The sequence below is a fragment of the Rhipicephalus microplus genome, chromosome 8 (genome assembly GCF_043290135.1).
Source record: "Rhipicephalus microplus isolate Deutch F79 chromosome 8, USDA_Rmic, whole genome shotgun sequence".
NCBI lineage: Eukaryota > Metazoa > Arthropoda > Arachnida > Ixodida > Ixodidae > Rhipicephalus > Rhipicephalus microplus.
The window spans coordinates 18,702,087-18,724,295 of NC_134707.1; the positions used below are offsets into that span (position 1 = coordinate 18,702,087).

The following is a 22,209-nucleotide window of genomic DNA, read 5'->3' on the forward strand; positions in this document are numbered from 1 at the left end:
AAAAAAAACATTCTTTTATTAACCGAGCAACGCTACTACTGCAGGCACAACCCTAAATAAAATTGCTAGCTACTAAATAGATGGTTGGATGGATAGATATGGCTGTACCCTTTAGATCGGGCGGTGGCTAGCGTCACCGAGCCGTAATACTTAATGAACCAAAAACTAGATTGATTTATTTTTTCATAGTGAAATTGAAGATTCGTACTTTGCAGTGAAAAGTTTAATTTTCACTTGTGCCTTGACTTTAGCCACCTATCAGTCACAAGAAAAGCGCGCCCTGGTGTTAATACACTATATTGACACGCGCTGCACAATTTCTGCACGTGCAGGACAGGCATAAAAAACAGGTGTTGGGTGGTAGTTACTACATTCATATGTCCACGCGTTTATTACTACAACCAACGCCTCCTAGAAGGCTACAACGCGTCGTAAGCCGTCAGGTGGACACCACGCCTATTTCCTTGTATTGGTGTTTCGTCTACGGGGGAGTTCGGGTGTGATTCATCGTGTTTTGGTCGCGCAATCGTCTCGGACCACCATCGTTGCCAAATGTCATGTACTGGGTGTAGCTCGAAATTCGGGCTTCTCCACAGAGAGGTAAGGCGCTCGTAAAAAAAAAAAAAAAAGAGAGTAGCGCTCGCATCTTTTATCGCAAATCGTTTCCCGTGTTGGTTTCGTCGCCAGCCACCTAGCTGCTCGATACCAAGCGACTTGCACAGTGCGTGGACGGTTTCGGTTGCGCAATCTGATCGTGCTCGCCACTTTGTCTCCTCAGTATTCCTGTCCCAACTGCCAATTCTCCTACTGCGCCAAATGCCTGAAGACGACCGTGTTCGTACCTAAGCTGGGCAAGCAACACAAGGTCTGCAGGACCTGCTGCGAGACTATAAACAGGTGATTGAAGCGCTTTTGTTGAATCGCTCGCTCATAACGAACCGCTTTTATTACTTACTGAAGGCCGTTACGGCAGGCGTGCGCGCGATACAACCGAAACCGTTGCTGTGCGACAAAACACGAGGTCTTATGTGGCTTGAAACTTGCACCCGTTAGACTGGAGGCGATTTGGTCTGAATCGTAAAGCACGAGTGATTGAGTAAACTTGTTACGCTAGGAACTAGTAGCCGCGTGTTTTTGCACTTGGTGCGCGGTCGTACAGGCACGCTATTTGCACTTTAAGCGGCCGATTGCCGAACTTGCAGCAGTTCGGCATTTGAATCGATCACTACCCGTCTTGGTGTACGGCCAAGAAAATGTATCTTTCGCAAGGATTCTTATTGCACTGGGGGCTTAATTGTTTTCCCACTTGCCTGTTTTGCTTAATTAGCGAATAAACGGTTTAGCTACGGAGCTCTACAACGCGGGCTCGACTCTCGGCAATGGTGGTGGCTTTTCATGGAAAGTTAAATGCAGATGCAACCGCACACATATATTTTAGTAGACATTAAGAATCTCGGATTATCAAATTCAATTCGAAATCACCCACAACAGCGTGTCTTGTGTGGTGGTTTTGGTCATAACGCTCCTGAGTTAAAAGGCTTGTTTCTTTCAGATTAATTGATGACGGTGGAAGGTGTCTTTAGTGTTTTATGACACAACAGTATGCTGTGGTAATAGTCGTAACATTAGGCCCATGATAATGGGCAATTCTCATTTAGTTTTAGCAGGCGGATTTGTCGGTCCAGCCGCGTTGCTATGAAAAAGCGCAAGGTCTGCTTTTTTAAATGTAACCTCTACAGTTAGAATAATAATTCAGTTTCAAATTTGCTATGTTTGTTTCTGCAGGACTACTGCTAGCAAAACAGAAGAAATAGAACCACCTGCAGCTCTACAAAAGTAAGTCAGCATGAAACTAAACGTATAGGGTTTTAGCTGAGTTGGTTCTACAAGGATAGCATTACAACATGAGTGAAATTCTGTGAAGTCATGCAAAATTTCATTGTCATTTAAAGGTTTTTCAAAAGCAGAGGATCTTTGTAGCACCATACATGGGCCATTCAAGTTCTTTGTGTGGCAGTCTTTTTTATACTAACACAGAATTCGTCATGAATACAAGTTGCATAATCTTTGCTTCTTTGTACTGCACTGCTGCTGGGCTTCGAAACTGTTGTGATAGTTGAGCCCTCAAATTTTTTTTGTGCGAGATACACATACAGAAAGTTGTAGAGTAAGAAATGATCTGCAGTAAATATTTATTTTGCCAAGCTCGAACAATGCGACATTATGCAGACAGATCGAAACATGCACACTCTCAGTGCTGCATGTTTGCGTGTCTTCTTTGTCTGCATTCAGTCACAATCTTCAAACTTGCATGATAAACAAAACTAGCCCGCCTAGGAACTTTGGCTTATTTTAGCTCCTTTATTTGTTTGCGGATGCATTGATTACGAACATTAAGCACTGCACTCTAAAAAAAAGAAGATAGATTTTTTTAAAAAGGCTGTTGCTTTGTCTCCGAGAATAATCATCATCTAGCTTGATAACACTTCTTTTCTTGAAAACTGGTGCTGGCCACTTCCCTATACAGAATGTTATACCACGCTGATAACACAAGTAGTTTGGGACCTGAAAATGCCGATTGTGCAGCGATAATGCAAGAAATGCAAGATAGATGACGATTATTCCTGACGGACAAAAATACACCTTTTTTACTCGGTGCTTTCTTAAAGTGTAGCTTCCCGAATTTCAAGAACCTCATTTCGAGAACTCCCTGTGTATGCCTTCCTTTAACTGTGAAAAATAATGCATAAATCGAAAGGTGAATAGTGCAAGACAGTGCTGTACTGATTATTTCATGCTAATTTTTTATATTTCTTTTGTTGCCTGGGCAACATTGTCCCCTAGCTTTGGGTACACTGTTTCGAAAGTAGCCTCAACCATTGAAGCCAGGTAAATGTACTGAACATCAAGCAAGCCACTGACAAGTAGATGAAATTTATCTTACTTTGTGTAGTTAATTACATTCTTTTGTATGCCTGGCCAACATTGTCACCCACATTTTGGTGGCCGGCTTTCGAAGCTCCAAATTTCCACCCTGTCTTGACTGAAAGGCGGATGGATGCCTTGAACAAGCAGCAGCCACAGGGCGAACGTTCCGCTCCACGTGGAGATGATGGGTCCTCTCTTCGGATTGAAGAAATCGAGAGCCGGCTTCAGAAGCTGCGTCAGGACACCAGAGGCAAGTGCTCCAGAACACCTTCAATTCCACTTGCCGTACACTCTTCATGATTGAGAAACAAATTGTTGGTTGCTCTTACTTAGCGTAGTCATGACACATGACAACATTCGTTTAGCTATTGGCACACAATCTCAAGTATGTAATGACTGAGGCTTTTTTTTTGTGTGTGCCTGAGCATTGAAAGTACTAAAACGTAATGTATGTTTTGTCATAACATATATTGATGAAATGCTGCTTCCTAGATCTGTTGCTACAATGAAAAATGTTTTCTTCAAATGGCACAAGAAAAATCCGTAATTTTTGCTTTGTCAGATAGCTGCTGACTTCGTGGCTTGACAGTGGTTGGTGGCAAGTATTTTTTTTCGTGAATCAAAAACTACATCTCCTAAATTCCCACTAAGTTTAGCGTGGCATCTTGCTGTGTGGTTTAACTAGTTTCTATCTCAGGACATCGCTAAAATTAAACATGGTGATCACAAAACGAATGCCCATGCAAATCAGTATGGTCCAGCGGTGACGAGTCACAGATCTGTGCATATCTCTGTGCATATCTGCTTTCCATAATGAATATTAATCATGGGCTTCTGTATTTATTCCCCTGCAACACACAAACTGGTGGACTGTCCAAAAGCTTGTTAAGTTCACACAATTTCATGCCAGGTTCCGGAGACCGAATTTAAAGCAAGTGTTAGAATAAGTTGTAGTGCATCTTACAGCAAACCATTGTGGTTGCAACGTAAATAATTATCTTATCATTGTACAAGCAGTCATTCTGTTCATAAACTGAATTTGACAACCCACTCAAATTACATGCCATGGTTATCGAATGTCAGCAAGCATGCCTAAAAAAACATTTATGAGATATTTTGAAATTCATTCCAAACTGTCTTTTTAAAAATGGCGTGGCCTTCATGAAAGCAATCGTATCTAGGGAAATATTTCAACCAGAAGTTACATCGAAAAATTAAGACAATAAAAAAAATTTAATCTTTTTCAACAGCAGTAGCAATGCTTAATTTACCATCAGTGCAGTGCTTTTGGCCTGTTGCTTGCCAACATTTCACAGTAATGGCAAGAGTTAGTGCGTCTCAAAATGTGGATGCCTTGGCACAAAGTGTTGTTTTTGAAATACTACGCCTGAAATGAGGAACCAACATTTCTGGTATAGTAATTTTAATACATCCTAATGTGAAGGGAACACTTGCCCAGATTGTAAGGTGTCGACATGACTGATGCTTTGTGGTCATCGATGTGATGTTGTTCTATGGGGACACAATTTCCATTGCAGATGTCATTCCAATCCATGCCGACATCGAGGAAAGACTCGCAAAGCTCAAAGAGGTTGATGTCTCCTACTATCGTCAGCCCCCTATCACTGTAAGTGCAGGCCCCACTACTGTGTCTGCCTTGGCGGCGCTTCCAGAGGCAGAAACTTGAACTGCAAACATTTCTGAAGGAGACCACACATACTTTTTTATGCTGAATGTAACCCTTCGCCTGGCAAATTTGTGTGCGGCTTCATCGAAACCTGCTCTACGAGTAATTCACTCTCAGACCATTGCAGTGAGTAGGGTACACTGAAACCTCGATATAATTAAACCGGTTATAAATATATGTTGGTTATAACGAAGTAAATAAAAAATAGTCTTGCAATAAATGCAGTGTTGGGAATATACCTTTATAAGGAATTTTTGGATATAAGAAACCTATTTTTCATGTAAGATGCAACTTCGTTATTATGAGGTTTCGGTGTAGTTGAGCTTGAGCACTCACATTAATTTCTTCTATATTTTGGGATTAACTTTATCCCCTTCTGTGGCGAGTACAGTTGTACACATCGACTATAGCAGCATGTCATTCACTGCATCACGCGTCACTGCAACCGATCTGAAATGCGAGGGACAACGTTTTATACGTCGCCTTAGTGGACAACCGAGGAAGTGAAACACATGTCCAATGTATTTAAAGCCTGAATTTGATCATTTTTAGACCAACATCAAATATCACTGAGTTCAGAGTTAATTGGTCTTTATGTACCATATAATTGCAACAAATCACTGGAGATGGGCTGATTGACATTTGCCTACCTTCTGTATCCTACAATAGAATATCAAGTGCCTTGAAGTAAGGTAGTGCAAATTTGATACATTTATTCACAGCCTATCACAGTTCGCACCTAAAGGGATTGTCAGAGTTTGTTTAGCAGATATTTATTCGAAGTTTTTAGTTTCCATAGAATTTTTTTTAATTGACGTATTTGTGGATATATATGTAGATGACCTGCGCATACAGCAGGCTTTTTTAAAATCACGTCACGAATGGGCAGTAACGAGACACTAAAAAGAAAGGGAATATTGTGCATTTTTTTAAGAATATGCATTGAAGAGACCCTGAACTGAAAGGTTAAATAAGCTTAGAGAGGTAGAATATTCTTCCAGAGCCATATTCTCATTAATTTTGCTTTTGTAGAATAATAACTCGAAGAGAAAATGAAGGTCGACGTATCGTGTTTGAATTTCACGCAGTAACTTCCATATGTGAACGTCATTGCGTCGTTCTCAAGAATTCCAAAGTGTTTTTGCATACTCTTGTCACAACAGTGTGTTGAAAATCTTGATCCTTTAGAATGCAAAGACAGTTTTTACCAAAACACAAATATGCAGGTCCTTAGACAAGCTGCTGAAATAAGCGATGTCATGATGAGCCAATGGGAAAACTTTAAGGCGACGTTGCCAGCTGCATTTTCTTTTCGCATGTTTTCTTGCTTACCAAGAATCCTCGTTATAAAAGCACTTCTTTCGGCATTTCGAAACGGCAGTTTATTAATGCAACAAAAACTTTCCTCTTTAGTGTTTTTTTAGGATGACTTTTGTGCCAATATTAACATTTCTGAATGGGCTTAAGTGGATGATTAATCTTTTCAGGTGTACGCAACCGATGCAGAAAAAGCGAGCAGTCTCTTTGCCGAGGTAATGCACAAGGTGTCCATCGACAGACGTCGAGCGCAAGTCATAAAGTCGACCACTGACGAAATGGAACGCCGCCTCAGATGCCTGCGCGATCTCAGCAGAGATTCTGTGGATTCCAGCGCTCAGGTGAGCTTCCTTTCAAACCTTGTGCAGCTTTGCAAAGCTGTGTGCATTTTCTGGAACATCATAAGTGTCGGAGTTTAGGCATATTATCAGTGTATTCAAATTAACAGCATGGAGGTATGTTCAAAGGAAACGATTTCTTCTTGTTTGCTCTGCGTGACCATTTTTCATTCACAAATTCAAAAAGCAGTGTAGCAAGTTTATACTACTTTGAAACCTGTGTAACGAATCTGGATATAACGAAATATCAGTTATGACGAAGTAAAAGAAGAATAGTCTTGCAATTGATATAGTGTCAGAAAAACCTTTATGAAGAATTTTCGGATATAACAAACTTTTGTGTAAAATGAAACTTTGTTATAATGAAGTTTGAATTTGTTAGTACTAACCTGGTCTAGTGATTGTGGTGCTCAATCGTTCTCCCAAAGATTGCTATGATGTCTTGGTTGCAGCACTCGTATTTTGTTGGTGGGGAAATGCTAGAGGTCTGCGTGGTTAGATTGTGCACCATACAGGAAGTGGCGCACAATATTCTTCTTTTGCACACTTTTTTTTCTCTAATAAATTTCTTTTCTAGTCTGTGCTCGTGGTGTCAACTCTTTTTCGTCCGTCCTTGTTTTTCGGCACTGTGAAATGATTGCACCTTGCCTTTTGCTTTCCGCACGGGTGAACCACCTTACAGTTTTCTTTAGTGCAATCACCCACATCGATCACTTTTGTCATGGAAGTAGGTGCCTTTCTTTCCTGCAAGTGTGTTAGCAGCAAATCCTCTGAGCCACTGCTCGAAGTGCTGAATCAAAAGCATAATCATTCAGTGCCAGCATGTCATACCTGGAGTTACTAAAAAAAAAAGAAAGAGAGAGTTCGGACTGTGATGTTGATAAACGAGCAGCATCGCAAGAGGACGTGCAATAACATGCATCCTCTTGCTTACTGTAACCAAGGTTACATTTTTACGTGTAACCTTCGTTCCTTCATATTTACCTTCATGTAACCTTCATGTTTGTAACCTTTATGTGTAAGTTTGACATCACTTAATGAGCTTATTTTTGTATGTTTGGGAATCACACAGGTGTTTATTCCAAGATATAATTTTTTAATTCATATAAGCCTTTTGTAGAACTCGTTGAGCTGTCGCTCATGAATAAACCATATGTATATAACAATACAAACGATGTTTTTGTCGCTTTATGATCATGCTAGAATAATTTAGACAATTTTTCTAGTGAAATCAACCTGCCTGAAAAATGTTAATTGGCAATAAAAATTAATCCTGAAAAGCACATTTCGTAAAAAGAACATGACCCTCAAAGGGTAAAAAAACCGCAAATGGTCAAAATGTCTGGTGCCCTTCTACATCGTGTTCTCACTGTGCCACAGTTTGGGGACAACCCTATCAGTTATGTGTTATTTATATTACTGGCATATACTTCAAATCGTAGTTATCGCTTTTAAAAATGGTGACATTCGAGTGGGGGGGGGGGGGGGGGATAAACAACAAGAGGGAAGGCAGGGAGGTTAACCAGGCACATGCCCGGTTTGTTACCCTACGCTGGGGGAATGGGAGGGGGGCATAAAGATGAGAGAGAGGAAAGAGAAGAGAAAGAGAGAGAGAAAACAAAAAAGGATTGTCAGTCAATCGGCTGGCGCATACGCAGCGGTGGCACTGCACAAAAGTTAAAGAAGGTCACGTAGGCCTGTAGTCCTCAAAAAGCACAGGACAGCTTTGACTGCTTTTTGAGCCGACGAAAGGCGATGACGGTGTTCCAGTAGCATCTGCACAGAGAGTGGCCGATCGTCCAATTGTCGCAATGTGTCCGAAAGCTTTTGTCTTACAGAGGCAAATCTAGGGCAATGGCATATCAGATGGTCGATGTCTTCTTTGGTGCAGCCGACGTCGCATTCTGCATTGTCGGTCAATCCGATGAGGGTTCTATATGCTTTTGTAAAGGCAACCCCCAACCATAGGCGACAAAAAAGTGAAGCTTCACGTCGACGAAGTCCGGATGGAGGTCGAAGTTCCAGTCGAGGGTTTATTTGGTATAGTCTCGTATGTCTTATGCTTGGGGTGTTCCACTCCTGCAGACTCAGACTACGTGCCAGGTGACAAAGTTGCTTTGCAGCGTCAGTTTTTGACACAGGAATTGGAAGGGTGTGCTCTTCTTGGTGCGATGTGCAAGCCGCGTTGTCTGCGGAATCATCGCTACTGATCCTACAATGGCCAGAAAGCCACTGAAACTTGACCTCGTGGCCTGTTTCTGTGACGTGGTGAACAAGCTTGACAACTTCGTAAGTTAATTGTTCATGGCAACCTCGTCGAAGGACTGACTGCATGCTCTGTAGGGCTTGTTTCGAGTCGGAAAACACAGCCCATTTACCCGGTCTTTGGGATTTGATGTACTCTAGGGCGCCACGCAAAGCCGCAAGTTCTGCCGCCGTAGACGTAGTGACATGTGACAGTTTGATTCGCAGAGTGATTCCTCTAGCTGGAATCACCACCGCACTGCCAGAACCAGACGCTGTGGTTATACCATCGGACATTTGAGTGACTTCGCATTTACCACCCAATCTAATTTTTTGGTGAAGGCTGTTTCATTAATGAGATACATAGAGTTGTTTTTTTACACGAAATGTTTTATCCAGATTTATATAACTTTATGTAAATTTTAAAAAGATCTGTCAATATGCAGAGCATGCATGATAAGCACAGCGAAGTGCTTATCACATATTTTATTTCCACCGAATAGCGATATTATGAAGCATGACATTGTTTCCTTTTGCATTTTTTTTCTACATGTTCGTGCATTAGCAGATTGTTTTGCTGTACCTCAGTGTTCACTATTTTGCCATCTGTCCTCCTTTATATTCATTTCACTGGCACTGAAGTGTGTAGTTACGTTTGTCCATGACAGTCGTAAACCGTAATACTTCATCTGTTGAACCGTTACAGTAAAGTCTTCCATAAGGTTTTTCAATGTGAACATTACGGTAAAAGGACATATTGGTTCTTTTTTTTCCCCCTGTCTCTTTCTCTAGGAGTTCAAGGATGGACAATCGTCGGATGCTCTTCCAGCAGAACTTCAGCAATCTGCACAGACACCGAGTCACGGCAAAGAGGATCCGCCAATCGACGAAGTGGCGCGTCTCATGAGCGAGGAGCTGAAGGCAGCCGAAGAGGCAGCGAAAAAGTCTGTCGATGATCTCCGAAAGAACAAGGAGCTCATGGAAGAGCTCCGTAAGATCAAGACCAAGAAAACAAGTGAGTTCTCGTGGGTTTTGTGCGTGGTTACGGTAGGCTGCCGTATCAAATGCTGGAGCCGCTGCAGCCTTGAAAAAGGCGATTCTGCCTGCCGAAACATCTCCAGTGTCAACCCGTGTTCATGAATTTTTCATCTCTTCGGTGTTTTTCCAGCGAATGAAAGCAGAAGCATGTAGAAGTTGTGGACAATCATGTGTACGTGAATTTGTGCTATCCTTAGTGTTGTCCGAAGGGGCTGTGACATACGAGACTGTGTTTTTGTGACCGAGTCGCAGCATCATTTTCAACTACATCTTAAGTTTACCGGTTTTACGACATCGTACTGTTATAACGAAATGTTGCCACTTTCATTGCTTTGTGCACTTGCACTAATGGGGGGAGTTTTGTGTGCAGGTACGAAAAAGGAAGACGACGACGAGCCGGATTCAGACGACAGCGCAGAAGCGGACGCCATTGTAGCCAAGGTGAGTACTTGGCATGGAGAAGTCGCATTTCTATAGAAGCAAAAAGCTAGAGGCTCGTGTGCTGTACAATTTCAGCGCCTGTTAAAGAACACTAGATGGTCAAAATCTCTGGAGCCCTCTACTACGGCATCTATGATAACCATGTTATAGTTTTGAAATATATCGGGGTTTTCAAACAGGGTGGCTCTGTTGTAGAATACCGAGCTACAAGAGGGCCCAGATTCAAGCCCACTTCTATCCTGTATGTTTTTTCTTGTTTCGTTTCCTTTTTCTCATGTACTACTACACGCGACAGTGGATATGCACACCAGAGGCAGCGAACAACTAAGATGACGAAAAGAGCTTTTGTTGTGATCCCATAACAGCTTTTGCTGTAAAAACATTGTTAATACAGTGGATCCCAGATATATCGAACTTGGACATATCGAATTATTGACTATATCAAACAGTTGAGAACTCCACTTTAATTTTTATGCGACAGTATGGGACCATTGCACCCATATATCGAACTTCAGCTCAGCGGGACATCCCCTATATCGAACGATGCACTGCGCCAAAGCCCCCAAAGTGAATTTTTTTTCCCATTCAATATTGTTCAATTTTCGACCGCGTTCAAACGAGTTTCGATCCCTGTTCGCGTGCCGGTGACAAAAAGGCGGTGTTATTCTATTGCGCTGATCTAGTTTTTTGCGCGGCGCTTGCGAGTGCACCGGTAGGTTTGATGTGCGAACTGAAGGTCTTAACGTGCGAGCATAGTGTTTTTCTAAAAAAAACCGATTGCCGAGGACACCAAAATGAGAATGCGACGTGACTTGACAATCTAGTTGCTATGTTCGCATTCACTTTCTTGATTGTTGGCCCACAATGGTGCTCGAGCCTGAAAAGCATGGCCTTCGAAATGTGCAACCTCGTAATGTATTTTGTGCTTTAGGTTTTAGAACACATGTCTCGAAGGCTATGCTTTTTCTAGGTTTTCGTATCAAAGCAGCTGAAAGCAGCGGCTGTCAGCTACAAAGCCACAAGTGACACCAATATCGCTAACATGTCGACGGTGGAAACTCGGCGTTTTCTTTTGGCCGTCGTGTACTTCTCGCACTGTTCCTGATAAATCCTCATTCGGGAGCTGAACTGAACATTGACCCGCACGTAGCGATAATACTATGACTGGTGCTTGGAGCGAAGTCAAGTAAAGCACCGTCGTAAACTTGCCTTGCGAGCCCGGTGACAACATCGGGTGCGTCATGATCGCTGACAACGGTGTACGGTGCATCGGAGAATTCTGCGACTAAGCGTTTCCGGGAATCATCTCGGACCGTGAGTATTGAGCGACTTCATCTGCGCAGATGATAATGTAGCTTTTTCGGACCGCATCTATGCTGCAATCATGGCTGCCGGTGCCGCGGAAGTATACCCTTGCGGTTACGAATGTGCCAACGCTTTCTCTGCCGCCGCTGACCACGCCGTTGTCGCGCTTCAAAGGTTGTATCGGCATTGTGCGTCAAATAACGCTGTTGTGGCCGAAGAATCTGAATTCGTCCATTTGAAAAGCTTCAAAGATATTGAGGATGACTGGAGTTTGACAGCGCGCAAAAAGCAAAACAAGTTTACGGACTATTTTTGTGCGAAATGAGGTGATGTAACTTGCAGTTCACTTCTTGTTCTTCATTATTCTGCGATCGCAATCATGTTAGAGGGTGTAATGATTTCCGAGGCCCGAAATGCTTTAATTTAGGCCTTAAGCATGCATATTTTGTTTATCGAATTCTCTATATATCGAACTATTTCGGGATACTCTTCTGAGTTCAATATATCCTAGATTGGCTTATACATACACACTAGTGGACCACCTGTGACGAATGTTTTTGACGATAGCAAGTGAGAACAATTTCTCATTATCTTCCAAAAAAGACACTCCAGAATTGCCCAGAACTAATGCTTGCGTGATACAGTTATCTTCTCATTTAGTAATGTGGAAGCTCTTTTTCACTTCCCAGGTCAGCTGATGCCTGTGATTTGAAAGTATCGCACTTCTAGCACGTTCCAAGCAATGTCGTAATAGTTGTTGATGATCTAAAAGCTGTTTTAACACACCAGTTGCGAGTGCAGCAATTACGCCGCCGTTTCCTGTCTTCCATTTGTGCGCTGTCTCCGTTGCCTCTGTGCACTGCTTCACGCATAAAAATGAGCCATTGAAAGCCATACATCGTTTCTCTGATTCCCTAACAATAAAAAAAAATACGAACATGGGGAGTTCCTTACGCCACGGCCACCAAATGGCCACTTCCTTCTCTACTTGGTTGCAGGTTCTTGAGGAAGCGAGACTTGAGGAACTTGGCGATTTGCAAGAGCTCGGCTTGGACGAAGGCGGCGAGGTTGGTAAGGCTGGCTTCGGTCCATTCACTTGATGAACAGCACTTCGTGCTCTGTAAAGCTGTTGTTTCAAAAGTGGTGCCAGTGTACTCACCTAAAGGACTCGATTTCCAGGACAATAATTTGGAGAGAAAGCAAAACACATTCAAATTAATTTATTTAAGACTGTGAACAATCTACTAGAACATTAATTTATAGAGAAAACTTCACGGGGGCTCTGAAAAGAGCCTGGTAGCGGGTTGCTAGCACTATGGCTTCTTTATATAGAAAGTAGGTACACACTCCTCCACTCCGGCACTTACCTTCGCTCTCCCAACAGGCGGCACTTCCGCTATATCCTCTCCCAAATGACCGCCGTGCGAGCGCTAATTATTGTGATAACTGGTGCCCTGGCGCATTCTTACTGGGTGGTACCCCCCGACAAAAAAATGGGGGGAGGGGGAAAATTGGGGAAAAATGGCTTGCATGGTGTTTCCCGGGCAACGGCCCAACGGCTGCTCCGAAAAGCGCAGAGACAAGAGGGGGGAAAGGAGGGTGTGTGGCGCAGTGGCTCAATTAAAAGAAAGATGGTACTTTCCTAAAAATATCCCGTGACTTCAGCTAGCATTGATTAGTGTTGCTCACTGACGCCTAGTATAGGCTAGTGGAAACACATGGCAGGGGCAGCCAATGCTTCACGCACGTCACAATTCTAGAGATGGAAATTGTCTGCCATTTTTTAGCACTTAGTATCTACTTCACCATGCGCAAGCAGCCAAAATTTAATTAAATGTGGTATGTTACATCATAGTACCTTCATTTATGCATTCAAACCTCGATATAATGAAATGCCAATTAAAGTGAAGTACACTCAAACCTCGTTATAACAATACCGAATACAATGAAATATCAGTTATAACAAAATTAATGAAAAATAGTATTGCAATAGGTATAGTGTTAAAAATGGACCGTTATAAGAAATTGTTCGATATAACGAACTTATTTTTATGTAAGATGCGAGTTTGTTATAATGAGGTTTGAGTGTAAATGAAAAAATAGTCCTGCAATAGATATAGTGATAGGAATAAATCTGTATTATGAACTTTCAGATATAACAAACTTACTTTTGTCAAGATGCAGCTTTGTTACCATGAGGTTTGAATGTGTTCAGTCGCAAAGGTCATCTTTATTCATGATGGGATTAATTCCCGGTCATGGTGGCTGCATTTTCGATGGAGGCCACAATGCTAGGGAATGCACGTTCGAGAACTCCAAAGGGTTGAAATTTTTGGAGACCTCCACCACGGCGTCCCTCATAATCCTATTGTGTTTTAGAAACGTTATATCCCAGCAAATATTATTTGTTTTTCCCCATTTTAACAGAGCATAAAGCACATAAAGCTATCATCTGTTGCCCTTATTTTAGCTGGACTGTTTGTTTCTCAACGAGCGATTTTCTCTATTGCTTTTAAGATGTGCAAATGTTGTACTTGGTAGCCTCTAACCAATTCCACCATGTCACCCACAAACTGAACTACTGCCCAAGAAAAATGTGAAAACATCCTTAACAGATTTTCTTATATGGTGGCAAAGCCTACTTGTATTACCATGAAGAAGTGCCGTAAAGCCACCTTGCACAGAAAAAATGAGCTTGCATCGCATCTGAACATTAGCAGTCATCTCCCTGTACATTCTGTGGGAAAACCCGACATTGTATAGTTTAATATTGGTGGGGAGTTTTTTAGCGTGTTTCAGTAACAGTGGCTCGGGGATGCTGGGTCTTTTTGTAATAAAGTCTGTGAACAATCTGTGCAAAACGATTTTGTTTCTGGTTCCTAAAGGAAGTTGAGGAGCTTCCGTGGTGCGTTATCTGTAACGAAGATGCTGTCCTGCGCTGCCACGGATGTTCTAATGACCTCTACTGCCGCCGCTGCTTCAAGTAAGTCGTGGGACCACGAAGTTACTTGGCCTTCATGTTTCTCGCGGTCAGGTTTACACGGCGTAGTGGAAAGCAAGCCGATAAATATGGCAAGCAAACAATGATTGGGTACTGACCACAGGTCGGCGAGCTCGCTCGTGAGTCGAGTCACTCGGACCTACTCAGGCTCAGGTCGAGCCACGAGTCCGAGTGAGTCCGGTTCAGGAAAATTTTCGCGAGTGTTAGTCCGAGCGAGTCCAAAGCTCGAAATGTATTTTATGAGTGAGTACGAGCGAGCTCCGCAAGTTTTGTTGACCTGTGGTACTGACAACATTTTTCAGGGGTGTGTTTACTCTTCCGTACAAATCTTCTATATGCAGAGATGGCTCTGAGCAAGCGCGAGTCTCCGGCAATGCCGGTAAGGTATTTCATCCTGATACAAAGGTCGATTCTCTCGTGGCGCCCCTACCGACATCGACACAGGATTCATGTCGGGCACGCTACAAGTACTGTCGACTTCACTGCGCAGTCTGGCTTGTCGTGATGATGTCACGCACTAAAACTTCCAAAACGGCCCTTTGTGCGTTAGAATGGAGCCACGGTAGCCACCGTAAAGAGTGATCGTGAAATTGCATACCGTGTTGTCAAGTCAGAGTACGGTTAGAACTGAAACTAGCTTACAAAAACACACTGTTTCAGGGGGCATTCACGCTTAGAAGTACGCCAAAAAAAAAAGTACAGCTGAAAAGTTTTGTCAGTACCACTTTAAGGGGGGGCGCGCCCTTTGAAAACCGAAAAATCGCGAAAAAGTCGATTTTTTGAAAACCACATACTCGGGCAGTATGACTCATAAACTGCCTCTACTGTAAATATCAATGTCTAATTCATCGCGAAAGTACGTCAAATAAATTTTATAACATGCCGCTGCAGCCGGCAAGCGGCGAGCGAGCGCCAAAAATACCCCAACTTCGCGCGCTCGCCATTTCCCAACCGCTCGGCCGATCGCCGCCATCTTGATGTTGTTTTGCTCGTGAATTCTTGCGCTTTTTTTTTTTCGCCACCCGCGGCAGTGGCGGTGGCGCTCCGAGGCGGGAGTCGCTCACGATTGGGGGGCTCGCGGAAGCTTTCGAATGTCCCGCTGCCTGGATGCGAAGCCGCGATTGGACAAAACGCGCGCCTCTCGAGGGAATGGGGGAACGCGCGGCTCCTATTGGCTGCTGCGCGCCATGACGTAGCTGCTTCTCCGGCATGCGCCGGCTCGTCGTCTGCACCGGCGCTTGCAATGTCGGCGTTCTTTGTGTGCCCCGTTTGCTATCATTCCGATCGGTCGTCACACGTGCTCCTCTATCTTTCACCGTCTTCACGAGACGATCTTCTACCGTCTTCACGAGACGATCTTCTACCGTCTTTACGAGACGATCACTACCGTCCTCACGAGACGATCTTCCGCCGTGTTCACGGGACGCGGATTGTTGCGCTGACGGTCACGATGGGCATTTCGAAGTTCAAGACTCGGCACGCGTTCGGTTCAAGAAAGCGTCAGCTGAAGCTCGTACGCATGGCGAAGCTCACCTGCACGCCCACGCGCGGCGACAGTCGCACCGATGCTTCCGCTTCATCTTTTCAAGACGATTGCGTCGACGCTTCTAGCGACGAGACTTCTACACCATCGGCACAAAGATCTGTCGTGACGAGTGAAGCTGGTGTTTCGTGCTCAAGTGCACCTGGTGTGTCGCGCTCGCCAACCGCATTGATTCCGGCCCCGAACAGTGAGACCGCGTCGTCGACTGGGCACATCCAAACACGTTTTCGGACGTGCGAGGAGTTGGCGACGCTTGGCGCTATGCCAGCGACCAAGAAGAAGTTTCAAGCGATGATGCCTGAACCCGAAGCTGCCACCGCTACGACCGAAGGCGAGCGATATTTCCTCGTGCAAGGGGATGCCCTTAGCGACATGCTGTCCAAGACCCCGTGCCCGCGCTACCTCGCGACCGGAATGAAAGTTCAAGGAGGCACCCAGCTTGGACTTGCCACGAAGCTTGAGCTGGTATGTCCACATTGTGGAATAGTTTCAAGTTCGTGGAGCTCTGCTCGTCAGAACGAGTCAAGGACCTTCGACGTGAATATAAGAGCCATTACGGCCATGAAACAAATAAGGAAGGGACAGACAGCCCTCAACGACTTTTGGGCAACTATGAATGTTTCCCACCGTGGCCTGCACCACAGAACTTTCCAGAGGCACCTGAAGCAATTCAGAGAACCACAGCAACAGACCCTGGATAAATTCTATGAAGAATCGGCTTCTGCTGTGAAAAAGGTGTACAAGGAGATGGACCCATCTTTCTGCAAGGACATTACAGTGAACTATGATGGCACGTGGCATAAGCGCAGACATACATCTCACATTGGAGTTGGTGCAATCATCGAGTATCACACAGGCCTCATCTTGGATGCTGTAGTTTTATCGAATCAGTGTCTCGGCTGCCAGGTATGACCGAAGCCTGAAGACGAGGGCTATGCAAGCTGGTTGAAGCACCATGTGTGCCAAAAAAACACTGATGCCAAGTCTGGGAGGATGGAGGTTGAAGCAGCTGTAACTCTGTTCTCACGTTCACTGTCCAAGCATAACCTCCGGTATACAACCATTGTATCTGATGGGGACAGCGCCACATTCTCTGCCCTTCAACAAGACAATGTTTATGGGCTAGTCCCTATTGTGAAAAAAGAATGCTTGAACCATGTCCGGAAGAGGATGGGCACAGCCCTACGTAATCTTGTGCAGAAAAGCGAACAGGCTCTGGGAGGGAAGGGCAGATTGACAAAAGCCCTTATTGATAAACTCACAGACTATTATGGCTGGGCACTGCGGAACAATTCAAACAATGTGGCTGCAATGCAGCGTGCAGTGATGGCGTCATATTATCACGTCACCTCAACTGACGAGGATCCTCACCATGACTTGTGCCCGGAAGGTGCAGACTCGTGGTGCCGTCATAATGCCTGCAAGGGGAATGGCGTGCCACCTCCAAAGCACAAATACAATCTTCCGGGCTACGTTGCAGAAGCGCTGCTGCCAGTCTACCAGCGCCTTTCGCAGGCTTCTCTACTGCAACGCTGCCTGGGAGCAAAGACGCAAAATGCATCGGAGTCATTCCATTCTGTCCTATGGTCCTTGATGCCCAAGGAGCAACATGCATCATTGATTGCTGTCGAGACAGCACTGCATGACGCAGTTTTGCGGTATAATGCCGGCTGCTACAGGGCCACCCAAGAGTTGTCGTCATCAGTGGGACTCACACCTGGCCACCTAACCATTCAACGAGCTGCAGAGAAAGACTCTCTGCGTCTGAAAAAGGCTCAGAAACGGATGAATGAGAAGCAGGAAAAGCGGCAAAGAAAAAGAGAGCCTAAGGACACATCTAGCTACTCTGCAGGGTCATTTTAGACCATAATAAATGTTTGAAACTTTCGAAGTCAATTTTCTCAGAATTACTTTTTTGGCCAGTGAGGCTGCTTAGTCAGGTGATCTCTCTGGAACTGCTGGTCTGATTTCTATCAGGTTTTTTTTATTATGCACCTTAATAAATTGCCCAGGGCAAGACAAGCCCGCTTTTTCAATTTATTGTGTCTGTAATTTGTAATAATTAACTAAAACATCATTGATGAGAGCCAAATTGTGAACACTAAATTCAGTGCTCTGCTAACATTTTTTGGCAAGGAAATTTAAAAAAAGGGCTCTGTCTTGCCCTAAAGCACCTATCCAGGAATCATCATAGTGAATTTCACAGTGCTAGCACATTTTTCAAATTCTCCAGACCCTGACTAAGGGACCCATGTGGACTACCCTGATAAATGGCTGTAACTTGGGAACCAGTGCAAATAACTGCATGAAACTTTGTGGTTATTCAAATGGCTTTGCTATTAGTGTACCCTGAAAATTTCATTAAGATATCTCAACAAACAAAAAAGTTGCCCTTCAAAGGTAGCCTCCCCCCTTAATATTGAAGAAAGTGTTTTATAATAAGCAAAATGGAAAGTCGAAAGCAGAGTTCAGTCGTGTTGTACTGTATCTACTCTAACATGTGTGCATAACTCATCAGGCACATTGGGTATGAGAACATTGTTGTCTGCTTTACAGAGATGTCCTTGAGATCACTGTGTACAGTCCTAAGCAATGTGGAAAGGAACCCTGAAATTGCTTTTGAGAGGGCGTAGTGGTACGCTTACATTTTTGTATGCATAAATCATGCAAAGCATTGGGAAGTGCTTGATAATGGCAATGGGTTTTTTGTTCGTTTGTTTGTTTGAGGGGGGGGGGGGGGGGGCTTTTGGAGTATGTTTATATAGATTTGTGATTACTTTGTTTGCATTAAGGTGCATTAAACACCACTGCTTGTTGATTATGATTTTTTTTGTGTACATTATGTCGCTTGTGTCTCTTCATAGCAAAGCTTCATCTGTTAGGCCATGCGAAATGTTTTTTTTTTTTTCATAAATAAAAAAACGATTCATTCAACACAAGGTTACCAAGGACAAAAGAGTTTGTAACACTATTAGGTTAGGTGGAAAGCACCTCATGCAAATTCATGTGTCAGGTGCATGTTTACGCATTACCAATATCGTTGCTTAAAGGGACACTAAAGGCAAATATTAGGTCAATGTTGACTGCTGAAATAGCAGTCCAGAAACGTCGTAGTGCTACTTTTGTGCCAAGGAAGTACCGTAAAAGCCCACATATAGCTTGGACCCATATATAGTATGCGGTTTAATTAGGGGATAGCAAATGCAAGAGAACAATTTTTAACCCGAATATAGCTCGAGTAAAATGAAAAATGCATTTATTGACGCATTCGTCGTCGTTATCGGACGTGCTCTCTTTTGAAGCTCTCTCGTCGGAAGTGTTCTTTCACAGCGCATCATCCTCAGTGCCATGAAGTGCGTTCGATATGCAGCACTTTTTGGACGCGTGGCAAACGAGCGCCTCGGGAATGCAGGCCCAAGCTTCGACTATCCACGAGCACAGCATCGCTGGTGAGGCCCATTTCGGCTGTCCGGCAGAGGTCACTTCTGGTTCTTTGGACCTCATCCACTCCGCGTACGGGCACTTGACATAGTCCTTAAATGGCTTATTACGGCAGTCATAAAGCGGCTGCAGCTGTGATGTCATCCCTTCCTAGATGACAACGAGCTCGGTGTGGTAGTTGGGCAGCAATCTTTTTACGCAGTCGGTTAGGTGGCACCAAAACCTGTCGAGCGCATGCATCGAAGGGAGCCTTAGCAGTTCTCCGGGCCATCGACCTCACACGGACTTTATCCAGTCAAGCACTAGCGATTCGTTCATCCACTCCTTGTCCTGGTTACCGATGACGACATTTTTTCTGGAACTGCTCTCCCTTCGACAGTCTTTCGTTTGAACACCACATAGGGTCGTAGCTTGCGACAGTCTGCAGTGCAGGACAAGATTGCAGTCACCTGTGTTTTTTTTCCAGTCGATCGCTCGATAACTTGGCTGGAGCTTTTCTGATGCACCATCAGCGGTGAGGGCATATTCAGGCAGACCGGCGTTTGATCCCCGTTGCTGATCTGGCCCATCTGAAAAAATACTGCCTTTGACAATGCAATTGCATACTTTTGAAACTTCACAAGATCCTGTTCATAACTCTTTGGTAGCTTCTGTGAGATGGACGTACGCGGCCATAGGGAGAACCCAGCGCGGCGCATGAAGAGAGAGACCCAATGCTTGATCACTTTGAAATCCTCCGGCTGAATGCCTTTGTCTCGGGCGATCTCCCTTGCCTTTGCTTGTAACAGCTCGATGTGCAGCTCGCTGCTTCCGCACAAAGCCTGAGAGTTCTCGTTCCACATCAGGAAACACTCCATTTCTTGGCCTGCGAAAACTTTTTCGCTGGCCGATGCAACCAAGGAGTTTTGCTTCCGCAAACCTCGAATACTTCACTCGTTGACTCCGAACTAACACTCCGCAGCACAGTTGCCAATGGTTTTGGCAGCACCAATAACTTTCCTTCTAAAAGCAACCGAGTACTCTTTGCGCGGTGCTGACATGGTGTAAAATCACAAGAGCAAAATCGTGGCTGTCGTTATGGGCGCCAAGTTAAAACAAAGGCAACTGACTACTGTTATACGCATAGGTCTGTAATACTAACCCATGCTACTGCCGATAACATTACCTAGCACCTAGCACAGAAGCGTGCAAACAGCTGCTGATGATGATAGCCCTGCGCTATGCCGAAACCAAAACTGAACTTCGGGGGAAAATTTTCGCATTAAGTATGGGGCCGAAATTCTGTACCCTAAAATCTAGAAGAAAAAACCCGGGCTATACGTGTGCTTTTAGGGTACTTATTTTGAAATAAAATCACTTTTTAGTGGTCCGCATCGCGTTTGCACACTTCAAATTGCCCACTTCAAGTGGAACCTTCCATGTCACTGTTGCCATGCACAATGTTGCTCAGCTTTACTGTGCGGCCACCAACACTTGTAGCAGCAGAACAAAAGTAGTGAGAGCCACAGCAGCAACATGGGCTATCGAACAATTTCGTGCTATGATCTACGAGATGGGAGGCGTGCTTGGTTCAACTGCGCACCGCTAGGTGGCACAACGTATCCAATTTAAACAGGCAAAAATAGAACTTTTGAATCACTCGCATCATTCCCCATAGTAACGTTTTGTGGTTCTTTTTTCCATGAATGAATGAAACAAACAAGCAGCATTTTATTGAGTCTCTTAATATATGGAAGGTCTTTATTTAGTAGATCTAGTTTGATTACTAGTGATTTATTGTAGGCGGTAAGTCTAACACCATTTGGGATCATTTTGTGAATGTCCTGCTCGTGGTGCATGTGTTCTAGTTCATTTACTTGATTGCTTGGCAAGTACGGAACTGCTGTTGATAATATTGTTATTTGACTTTAGTGTCCTTCAAGCGCACACTTAATGTTCCCTTTCATATTGCTCGTGACTGTACACCAAGCTCATTGTTTTGGCAGCATAAAAAAATCTACATTGGAGCGATTTTAAGCTAACTGAAGGGATGTCTCCCTTGTTTAATTAATCGTCCAACAATCGGATCACTTAGTGATTTCTGTTCTGTCTATTTGGTGCAGCTAGTTTCAAGTACCCCACTCAACTTTTAAAAACATTTTTTTCATCTTTTTCTTTCCAGGGAATTCCACGACTCTGAGCCGCATGAAACAACGCTGCTAAAAAAGTAGAACTGGACGCTCCGGTAGTGCCACTAGAGTATTTAAGTGAAAAGAGCTTCGGATATGCCGCCACAAATGTATTTTCTACGGCCAAGTCATCATTGTAAAGTTGGCATGTCGTGTCCTGGCACAACTGAAATCCATAAGTGCACGCTGTACAAGAGCTTTCACCATTTCTTTGCTTGTTGTCTGTTGCAAAAAAAAAAGAACGAAGCGTTCAATGACCAAGGTGTATCTGTCTGTAAAAAAGAAGTGCTTTGACATTCTATCAAATAAACAATGCTGTCTGTCAAGTGAACATTCCGCTGTCGATCCAGCTGCCCAAGTGTGTATTGTATCATACGATCGAGAAACCGAGGACAGAGCAGTGCAAGGAAAGAACTTTTATTCAGGCTAAAAAATTATACAGTAGACTCTCGTGAAACGAAACCTGAAGGGACTGAAAAAATATGTTCAATCAAACAGGAGCTCCGTTTATTTGTCTTGTCAGGTAATTCGAAACTTCGAACACTATCTGAAAGTCGAGACGAATCATTTGATTACGTATTACGTATTTGATTCGAATTCGAAAGGAATACTCGCACACCTCTACAGGTAGTAGACTCCCAGTAAATTGAAATATGTTAAACAGAACTGCTGTCTAAATAGAACAACTGCCTCCGATATGATTGGTTTCGTACTTAACAGTTCTGTCTGACAGATTTTCATTTACTGATAGTCTACTG

At 43.9% G+C, this 22,209-nt stretch overlaps 1 protein-coding gene across 4 annotated transcripts; it reads left to right on the forward strand.

Moving 5' to 3' along the window:
- The first annotated feature begins 414 nt into the window (after positions 1-414).
- Positions 415-21,708, forward strand: LOC119164206 (abscission/NoCut checkpoint regulator). Of its 4 annotated transcripts, none has more exons than XR_005108812.2 (11): positions 415-600; positions 779-897; positions 1,786-1,836; positions 3,051-3,178; positions 4,467-4,555; positions 6,103-6,273; positions 9,307-9,529; positions 9,923-9,993; positions 12,297-12,369; positions 14,184-14,281; positions 21,445-21,708. XR_005108812.2 is itself a non-coding variant. In XM_037416341.2 (11 exons), the coding sequence occupies exons 1-11, from the start codon at positions 553-555 to the stop codon at positions 21,491-21,493; spliced, it is 1,116 nt and encodes a 371-aa protein (XP_037272238.2). In that variant the 5' UTR covers positions 415-552; the 3' UTR covers positions 21,494-21,708. The 4 variants fall into 4 exon arrangements, 3 of the variants coding, with proteins under 3 accessions (XP_037272238.2, XP_037272240.2, XP_037272239.2); XM_037416341.2 differs by having other exon boundaries at positions 12,297-12,365; XM_037416342.2 differs by having other exon boundaries at positions 523-600; positions 3,020-3,178; positions 12,297-12,365.
- The last annotated feature ends 501 nt before the right edge of the window (positions 21,709-22,209 follow it).